This window comes from Meriones unguiculatus, chromosome 5 (assembly GCF_030254825.1).
Source record: "Meriones unguiculatus strain TT.TT164.6M chromosome 5, Bangor_MerUng_6.1, whole genome shotgun sequence".
Classification (NCBI taxonomy): domain Eukaryota; kingdom Metazoa; phylum Chordata; class Mammalia; order Rodentia; family Muridae; genus Meriones; species Meriones unguiculatus.
The window spans coordinates 21,231,613-21,242,197 of NC_083353.1; the positions used below are offsets into that span (position 1 = coordinate 21,231,613).

Sequence of the window (10,585 nt, forward strand, 5' to 3'; positions counted from 1 at the left end):
CATCATAGTCTAAAGGCATAAGAAAGAGATATCTAAAGTCAGCATGACACCTTAAGCTCCACTGATGCTTCTTGTTGTACTGTATCTTCTCAGTGCAAAACCACACCTTCTAAATCTCTTAACTTAGTTTCTCCCTTTATATACACACCAGTGTTGCCAAAAATATGGAAGAAAGGAGGCGATCTCTTAATTAATTTCTACTGAAGGTTGAATCAGTTAGTCATGCATAGCAGATCTCAGGCAAAAAGGGAAGTGTGCAGGCCCAAGGCTCTATGTGGTGCAGGCAGCTGGTGAGATTGTCAAAGAGGTTTGTGTTGGAGGCTGAAGCACTGTGGGAGGATAGCTGCTATACTGCTGACAGTAATAAACCCCCAGGTCTTCAGCCTGCACACTGCTGATGGTGAGAGTGAAATCTGTCCCAGATCCACTCCCTGTGAAGCAATCAGGGACCCCAGTGTATCTACTGGATGCACCATAGATTTGCAGTTTATGAGGCTGCCCTGGTTTCTGTTGGTACCAAGCTACATAAACACTTACACTCTGACTGGACTTGCAGCTTAGGGTGATTCTGTCTCCAACAGATGTGGACATGAATTCAGGAGACTGGGTCATCACAATGCTCCCCTCAGCACCTGCAACCAGAAATAGACAATGAGTATACACATATACACACAAAGAGTTCCTGATACAAATTTTGGGATCTCAAATGGCTTTTTTAATGGCATTGCCTGCATATAATTGGTTTCCTATAGTAAATAACTGTATTTTTTTTCTACAAAAAATTGTTTGGATGATATTCTAAAACTCTTTAATGTCTCACCAGACATCCAGAGGAGCAGGAATATGAAGACCTGGGGCTGTGACTCCATCTTGGTGGTCCAGCCTGTCTGTTGCTTTTCAGTTCTCACTGCAAAGGCCTGGTTTATAAATTATGGGCAGATGGGCTGTCTTACAGGGACCTATGCAAAACAGTCATCACATGAGAAAGTAAATAAGCAGCGTTCTGGGCTGTTTGAGAATCCAGGTTAAATTTTCAGCCAAAAATATCATCAAAGCGAGCACCGATCTCTGGGGAAAATAATAAACAGAAGCTCAAGGACCAACTTACAGCTCTCAATCTAAAAATAGCGAAATGCACCCATAGCAGGCTTAAATTAAAATTCAAACGCATTTAAATAAAGTGAGTTTAATAGATATAATACTAGAAAACCTTTGATTACAATTCTGAGAAAACAATAGATATCCTAATCAATAACAATAGAAAGAAGCAGGAGAAGCAGAAAGAAGAAAGGAAAAAAGAAGGGGAAAGTAGATGAGTAAGTGAGAGAAAGGAAAGAAAAGAGAGTATGGAGAGGAGAGGGAAATATGGATTGGAGAGGGATTGGAAATGTGGAGAGGATAGAACAGTTGAGCAGATAAAGGAAATACATATTAAAACAGAAAGGTTTGTGAATAGAGAGTCAGATCACTAGTTATGAGCAGTTCATCTCTTATAAATTACTCATATTTGATTCCAATGAATTGTTTGATCATTCTCAGTAATCTGTAATTGCAGTTATATCACACACATGGTACACATACATATATGTATACATACATACATATCTAAATACATACATAGATTTTGAGATGTGAACCCTGAGCTTCTGCTCCAGCTAAAACAAGGTCTGCCACCTGCTGCCTTCATTCTGCTATCACGGATTCTAGTTCTCTGAAAGCCCCCAAAGAACCCTTTCTTAAAAAGTGGCATTGTTCATTTTTTAATTAATTTTTTTTTACATTAATTATATTTTATTTGCTTTGTATCCCAGCTGTAGCCTATTCCTCATTCTGTCTCAATCCCACCCTCCCTGTCTCCTTCATCTTTTCCCATGTCCCTCTATAAGTCCACCAATAGGGGAGGCCACCTCCCTTTTGATCTGACCCTTGCTAATTAGGTCTCATCAGGACTGACTGCATTGTCCTCCTCTCTGGCCTGGCTAGGCTGCTCCTTCCTCAGGAGTGAGCTGAGGGGGGTCAAAGGGACAGCCACTCAGTTCATGTCAGAGACAGTCCCTCTTCCCCTTACTAGGGAATCCCCTTTGAATACTGTTTCCATGGACTGCATCTGTGCAGGGGTTCTAGGTTACCATCATGAATGGACTGTGGTTGGAGTTTCAGTCTCAGAAAATGCCCCTGAGCCCAGATTATTTGGTTCTGTTTCTCTCCTTGTGGAGCTCCTGTACTTTTCAGGTCTTACTATCTACCTCTTCTTTCATATGATTCCCTACACTCTGCCCAAAATATGGTTATGACTTTCAGCATTTGCTTTGATATACTGCTCGGTAGAGTCTTTCAGAGGACCTCTGTGGTAGGGTCCTGTCCTGTTTCTTCTTCTTCGTCTTCTTCTTCTTTTTTTTTTTTTTTTGTTCTTCCTATGTCCATTCCATTTGTCTTGCTAAGTGATGATTGATCCTCTTACCCTGGATCCTCCTTCTTGTTTAGCTTCTTTAGGCGTACAGATTTTATTATGTTTTTCCTATCTTATAGGTCTAATATCCACTTATAAGTGAATATATTTCCTTGTTTTTAATTGCTGACTAGTATTCCATTGTGTTAATATACACAATTTCTATATCCATTCCTCCATTGATGGACACCTGAGTTGTTTCCAGGTTCTGGCTATTACAAATACAGCTGCTCCAAACATGGTTGAACAAATGTTGTCATTGTTGTGGACTTGAGCAACTTTTGGATGTATGCCTCAGAGTGCTATAGATGCATCTTGAGGAAGCGCTTTTTCTAAGTGTCTGAGAAAGCACCTCATGTGTTGTCACTTGAGTTTTTAATCTTAGCCATTCTGAAAGGTGCAAGGTGAAAACTCGAGATGTTTTGATTTTCATCTCCCTGATGACTAAGGACATTGAGCATTTCTTTAAGTGTTTCTCTGCCATTCAATATTCCTTTATTGAGAGAATTCTCTGTTTAGCTCTCTATCCCATTTTTGATTGGATTACTTGATTTGTTGTTTTTTAACTTCTTTAATTATATATATAATTATATATACATATATATATACATACATATATATATATATATATATATATATATATGATATCATCCCTCTGTCAGCTACAGGGTTGGTGAAGATCCTTTCACAGTCTGTAGGCTGTCGTTTTGTTCTGACAACAGTATCTTTTGCTTTATGGAAGCTTTTCAGTTTCATGAGGTCCCATTTATTGATTTTTACTCTTAGATGATATGTGTTAGCATATTGTTTACATGGGTGTCATGGGTTTCCAATTCGTAAATGTTAAATTTACTCATGAATATGAGAGAAAAGCCTGGAAGGTAAAGTCTATCAAGACACAGTCATACTTCTTTAGTATAGAGTGAGGTTTCCAGGTCTCTATATTTGAGAGCAGTTTGGGAGAATTCAGAGTGGTATGTGACCCATGAGGAAGAGGTAGAGGTGGACATGTAGCTTAGAAACAAAATTATTACATGCACCATCTCATTTACAAATATTCTATTTTAAACATGAACATTTAAACATGAATTCACCTATAGTGAACGTTTGGAAGGAGAACTAGGTGAGGGAAAGAAACTTGTAGTCAATGAAACATGGAAAAGAGAGAAAGAGGAGGGTAAAGGGTGTGTCTTTTTAAAAATTATTATGGCTATGATAAAATGTCATGACCAAAAGCAACATAAAAGGATGGGTAATTTTATTTTTCTAAACTTCTAGATGACAGTCCATCACTGTTATCAGGGCTGGGATTCAAACAGAGAAGGAATCCAGAGGCATAAGCTGAGCACAGACCACAGAGGAGAGATGCTTACTGGATTCATCCTCAAAGCTTGCACAGTTTGCTTTGTTGAGGAACCCAGGGTCACCATCAATGGCTGGCATCACCTACAATAGACTGCATCATCCTCCCCATCAAATAGTGATTAAGAAAATGCCCTACAGACTTGCCCAATGCCCAGTACTACTAAGGCTTTTTCTCTATTGAAGTTTGTTCTTCTCAGATGATTTTAGTTTGTGTTTATTTGTCATAAAATCTCATCAGTATTTGGCATAAATATGAGTATATAACATAATCTTGAAAGTAGATTGCTTTTATAGAATACAACTTTATGTACAATGTGTATATTCCAATACAGTTAATTTTTCAACAAGACAGAATAAGGAGCAGGATGGGTAAGAAGGTTCTCTCTGAGTCTCTGCTGCGGCCAATGTGTTTTCTGTCCATATATTGAACACATGGAGATTGTGGAATTTAGACAGGTGAATGCGCATAGCTTTCATTGTGTATTTATTCAATGTCAGCCAGATATTTGATGTATTCCTGCCTTGCTCAAGTGTTTATTTATGTAACATAATTCCTCATGATTTCTGTAAGTACTTTCATTTTCACTAAATAACTAGGACAGAAACTAATTTTATACATAAGTAATATCAGAAATTTAATAAAGAAAAATAAGGTTATTATTGTAATTTAAAGATTATCCATTTTAAATATATAGATGATTAATATGAAAAGAAAAAATTTAATTATTTCTAAAATACTTATTCTGCTAATGAATACATCCATAAAAATGAGAATAACTTTGTCAAATCACCTTTAAAATCATGCTATCAAGATAGGCAAATTAGTGAAAAATAATTATTTAATCTTCACTCAAAGTAGTATCTCCCATAATATATTAAAGGACACATAGGCCCTTGAGTGCTCTCCTAGACTTTCAATTCTATTTTACTAGGGTAAGGCTGGCTAACTGCCCATTGTACTGGGGAGACTGATTACTAGGCTATGTAGAGATAAAACAAATGGTGCTTCAGACACTGGCTGTCAGGCTGAGCTCTAAAGGTGTCTGCATTACAAGTTAATGCACTGAGGAGGAAGAGGCTGAAACACTCCTCATGGTAATAGCCTGTCACATCTTCAGTCTGGATGCTGATGGTAATAAAAGTGAACTCTGTCTTAGATCCAGGAGCAGTCAAGATGCTCGGAGTTACCCAGGTGTATGAATGAGAAGCCTTTCTCTGCTTTTGATGGAATCAGGCTAAACAGCTGGTTCTGAGAGCTGTGCAGACACCACTGATCTTGCAGCTGGTAGTGACCCTCTATGCTGTAGACATGGCCAGGGAGGATCTCTACTTTGACCAGGTTCCTCCACAAACTACTCCTATCTAGTTTCCCCCAGAAGAAGCCTACAGTTCATAGCTCCTCCTAGAAGTAACCAATGCAAATTATGTTAGCTCCAAGGTCCGTTACAGTGTTTTAATTTATGCACACAATCAATAGTATATCTGGAATTCCACAACTTGTAGTATATAGGTGGGGCTGTAAGTTACAATCACTTCCAATCTTATTAGGGTTTAGTAGAAGGATGGCTGGTAATGGTGAGACATGTGATAAAAAATATTTACGTTGGCATTCCTAGCCATCTTCCTAAGATATTACCCCTACACCATTATTGGACTTAATTTGCCACATATGATGGCTTTAAGAGTCACACCTGTGCCCAGTTTGGTTGACATGTGCTTATAATCTGAGAATTTAGGTTGCTGGCAGAAGAGAAACAGGCATATGCCAAAAACCTATGATAAATAGTTTATTGACACAGAAACACAGCTAGACATCATTTCAAATGTATGTATGTACACACTCTCTTATCTCCCATTGCACAGAGTTTCATTAACAGGTACATATGTTGTCATTCAAAGGAAGTTAACATGTAATTTTCCTATTCATTACATTGATGCTAGTGTAGTTAGTACTGTTAGTCAGAAAAAAATACTAAGATGATAATATGAAAAGTGAGTGAACTGGTGGGAGATGCAACAGAAATAAAGGGAGAGGAATGCCATCTTCAGAAGCAGGTACTTGAGAGCAGGCCTGATGGAAGAGATTTGTCAGTTCAAAGTGCAGAGTGGAGTCCTTTACCCATGCATAGGGCTCTGTGTTCATTAAAGGCTGAAGGTCTTAAATGCACAGAGCCTGGGAAAGCTCCTCCTTGTGGAAACAAATAAAATGGCTTATTCATAGAGGCCAGCATATAACTGAGACTGCCTGACTTGGGAAGTCTCTGGGTAATTTTGAGGTTAATGCTAAGTGCAATGAGAGCCTGTGAGACAATTGTCACAGTGAGGACAGGTTTATGCTGGATTCATTTTAGTCAATGTTTTGTTGACACACAGAGGAGAAGTGTGGAGACTTATCATTTTTGTGTTGAGATAGAAAAGCTGCTGCTTCAGACACTGGCTGACAGGCTGAGCTCTAGAGGGGGTTGTACTGCAGGCTGACACACTTAGGAGGACTCTAGAGATTAACTTTTAGGAAGTATTTCCCGTCCTTACATGAAACATAAGGAATGAAATTAATGATAATGACTACAAATGCAAACATTTTCAAGAAACTATGTAGGTGCTGGTCTTTGAACGAAGAAAAAAAGCTACTATTGTTTGTTTTATATTGTTTTGTGATTGGACAAGCATCACACTGCTTTCACATCCTTATATTTGAGCACATAGAATCATGCTATTCTTAGCATTCATCCTAAAACCCTCTTCTTACAGTACAAAGAAGGTAAGATAGAAGGTCACAATTGGTCAAAGTATAGAGAACATATAACTGTGGAGTAGTCATATTAAAGAGAATGTCTCTGACATTCTTGGGGATGTTCATGGAGAATAAACAGAATCCACATATAGAACAGACACGAAACAAGGGGTGCAAGACAGCACCTTTTTATATATTTTTATTTTTATTAATTATAGTTTATTCACTTTGTATTCCATCTGTAGCTCAGCCCCTCTTCCCCTCCCAATCCCATCCTTCCTCCCTCTTCTCCATCCATGACTCTCCCCCACTCCCCTGTTAGGAGAGGTCCTCCTCCTCTCCCATCTGATCCTACTATATCAGGTCTCATCAGTAGTGGCTGCATTGTCTTCCTCAATGGCCTGGTAAGGCTACAAATCCCTGAGGGTTGGGGTGATCAAAAAGTAGGCCAAACAGTTAATTTCAGAGACAGTCCCTGTTCCCATTACTAGGCAACCAACTTTGACACTGAACTACCATTGGCTACATCTGTGCAGGGGTTCTAGGTTATCTCCATGAATGGTCCTTGGTTAGAATATCAGTTTCAGAAAACACCCTTTTTGTCCAGATTTGTTGCTTCTGGTGCTCTCCTTGAAGCTCCTGTCCATTCCAGGTATTTCTATCTCCCCTTTATTTCATAAGATTATCTGCATTCAGCCCAAAGTTTGGCTATGAGTCTAAGCACCCGCTTTAGTACCCTGGAGGGTAGTCTTTCAGAGGCTCTCTGTGGTAGGCTCCTGTCCTGTTCCAATTTTCTTGCTCTTTTGATGCCCATCCCATTTGCCTTTCTGAATGAAGACTGAGCATCTTACCCAGAGTCCTCCTTCTTGATTAGCTTCTTTAAATTTACAGATTTTAGTAAGGTTATCCTATATTACATGTGTAACATCCACTTATGAGTGAGTATATATCCTCTGTGTCTTTCTGCTTCTGGGACACCTCACCCAGGATGAACTTTTCTAGTTCCCACAATTTGCCTGTAAAAGTTGGAAGTTTCCTTCCTTTATTTACAGAGTAGTATTCCATTGTGTAAACGTACCACAATTTTTGTATCTGTTCCTCAACTGAGGATCATCTGGGTTATTTTCAGCTTCTGGCTATTACAAATAAAACTGCTATGAACATATTAGAGCAAATGTTCTTCTTGTATACTTGAGCACCATTTGGATATGAGCCTAGGAGTGGTATAACTGAATACTGAGTTAGTGCTATACCTAATTGACTGAGAAAGTGCCAGATTGATTTACAAAATGGTTGTAAAAGTTCACATTCCCACCAGCAATGGAGGAAGGTTCCCCTTTCTACACAACCTCTCTAGCATATGTTGTCACTTGAGTTTTTGATCTTAGCAATTCTATTGGTTGCAAGGTGACACTCAGGGTTGTTTTGATTTGCATTTCCCTGATGATTAACAATGTTGAGCATTCCTTTAAGTGTTTATCTGACAGCCAACATTCCTCTATTGAGAATTCTCTGTTTAACCCTGTACCCCATTTTCTAATTGGATTACTTGATTTGTTGCTTCTTGAGTTCTTTATATAGTCTGTATATCAGCCCTTTATCATATAGAGGGTTGGTGAAGATCCTTTCCCAATCTGTAGGCAGTCATTTTATTCTGTCAACAGTGTCCTTTGCTTTACAGAAGATTTTCAGTTTCATGAGGTTTGATTTATTCATTGTTGCTCTGGAGCTGTGCTGTTGGTATTCTCTTCAGGAACTTGTCTCTTGTGGCAATTCCCCACTTTTTCTTCTAACAGGTTTAGTGTGTCTGATTTTATATTGAGGTCTTTGATCCACCTAGGCTTTAGTTTTATGCAGTTTTATGCTTTACCAGAAGATAAATCAATAGTAAATATTAATCACCATTATATGAAACACCATTTATATGAAACTATTTCCATTTTTCTACATGTAAACATCCAGTAAGGCATGCACCATTTGTTAAAGATACTGTCTTTTTTTCCATTGTATGGTTTTGGCATCTTTGTCAAAAATAAGGTATCCATAACTGTGTAGGTTTATTGCAGGGTCTTCTATTTAATTAATTCTACTGACTCACCATTAGTTTTCTATGGCAATACCATGCATGTGTTACTACTATTGCTCTATACTACAGCTTGAGATCAGGGATGGAGGTATCTCCAAAAGACCTTTTATTGAAGAGGATGGTTTTAGCGATTCTGGTTTTCTTATTGTTCCATATAAAGTTGAGAATTTTTCTTTCAAGGTCTGTAAAGAATTGTGTTGGTAATTTGCTGGGAATCGCATTGAATCTGTAGATTGCTTTTGGTAAGATGGTCATTTTTACTATGTTAATCTTGCCAAGGAATGAGCATGGGAAATCTTTCATCTTCTGATATATTCTACTAATTCTTTCATCAGACACTGGAATTTTTTTTCATACAAGTTTTTTACTTGCTTGGTGTTGGTATAATGTTCTTTTGAAATGTTTAAACCTTACCCTTGTTCATTCAAATGCTGATTTTTCCTCCCCAACCTTCTTTGGTTTCAATCTGGATGTTACATTGTGATACTCATTCTAAGCATCTTGTCTCAACTCTGTGTAAACAGGCTAACATAAAGCAACTACACACAATGCTGAGCTGGGAGGAGCCAGAAGACAGGAAAGAGGGGAAGAGCTAGAGGGCAGGAAAGAAGTGGGAGGAGAAAAGGTGAGGAGACCTAGGAGACAGAGCTGAAGGACAGATCTTAGAACTACATGGAGAGATGGACTGGACCTAAGATATCACTAAAAGCAAGTATAATGTGGGAAATCTAAATGTTAGGAAAGTATGAGGGCTTGGAGATTTAGGATGGAATAACTATTGCCCGGCAGTGTGTTCTAGGTTAACTAAATAAACCCAGAGTCTGTGTGGTGATTTGGGTATACAGCTGTTGAGGATTAATAACAAGCTTTACCAGAAGATAAATCAATAGTAAATATTAATCACCATTTTACAAAAATTGGTGCCCAACTAATCTAAGTATCCATACCCTTTAAATCATACTTTAATATAATTTGTTGGGGGAAACAAGCTCCAGTATTAAAACCCAAACTTAAAAACTCCTAGGTCAATTACTGTCTCTTTAAGAGAGACTCTTAAACAACCCCAGGAGCAAAAGACAGCCTCTGGTGGGTAGACCTGAAATTTCCATAACAAAACTGGCTGCTGCTGCAGTTTAACTGAGGGATTAACAAGCATGGCTCCTTTTATACTAAGGCTGGGTCAACTGGCTCAGTTCCATAGCCATGGCAGGAAAGAAAGGAACTGGAGGCAGACAAACCTCTAGGCAGTTTGGCCTAAACTGCTTCAAAATTAAAGAAGTTGCATGACAGAGGATGTTTTAATCCCTTTTACCTTCATTTGGGCTGTCATATTTATGGATCTGGTTGCACTATATTTAGTGGTGCTGGTTCTTCTCCATACCTTCTCCAAGAAAGTTGAAAGAGAAAATGGGAAAAAAACCAAGGCTTGGAATACTGAGTTACAGACAAGAAAAAAGGTACTCTTCCTAATAATTAGATTAATAACGGCTAAAATTCAAAGCTCTCTGGCTGTAAGATACTTGTCAGCGTTTTCTGGTAAGGGACCACCAATTCACTGAAACATCAACTTAAAATAACCAACTAGAGGGACAAGATGGCAGTGCCAGGAGAACACTGCCTCTGAGGAGCAAGACAACATTTTCCATACAGCAACAAAGAGACTGAATTCTGGGACCTAAAACAATAGCAATTGTGTTTGCCAGGTGAGAGGAAATCCCCAAGGCTTGGGAATTAGTCTGGTCCACTCTCAGATCACCCAGCCAGAACCCAGAAGGGTTCCTGAGTCAAGCAGGAATTAGATTGCCAGACCAGATCCACATGCCTGCATGTCCTGATCATCTTCCCAGGCTGAACGGTGGGCACAAAACCACCAGACACTGGGAGTCCCAGTCGGGAGAAAACCCCCAGGGAAGGAAGTCAATGGGGCTGGCCACGGGTCACCCAGTCTTTC

At 38.9% G+C, this 10,585-nt stretch overlaps 1 gene segment (V, D, J or C); it reads right to left on the bottom strand.

Annotated features, from left to right (window-relative positions):
- Nucleotides 1-270: 270 nt before the first annotated feature.
- LOC132654382 (immunoglobulin kappa variable 4-1-like) lies at nt 271-880 on the bottom strand. The segment is given in 2 exon segments: nt 271-632; nt 821-880. Coding segments are annotated over 2 exon segments (411 nt in total).
- Nucleotides 881-10,585: the final 9,705 nt, after the last annotated feature.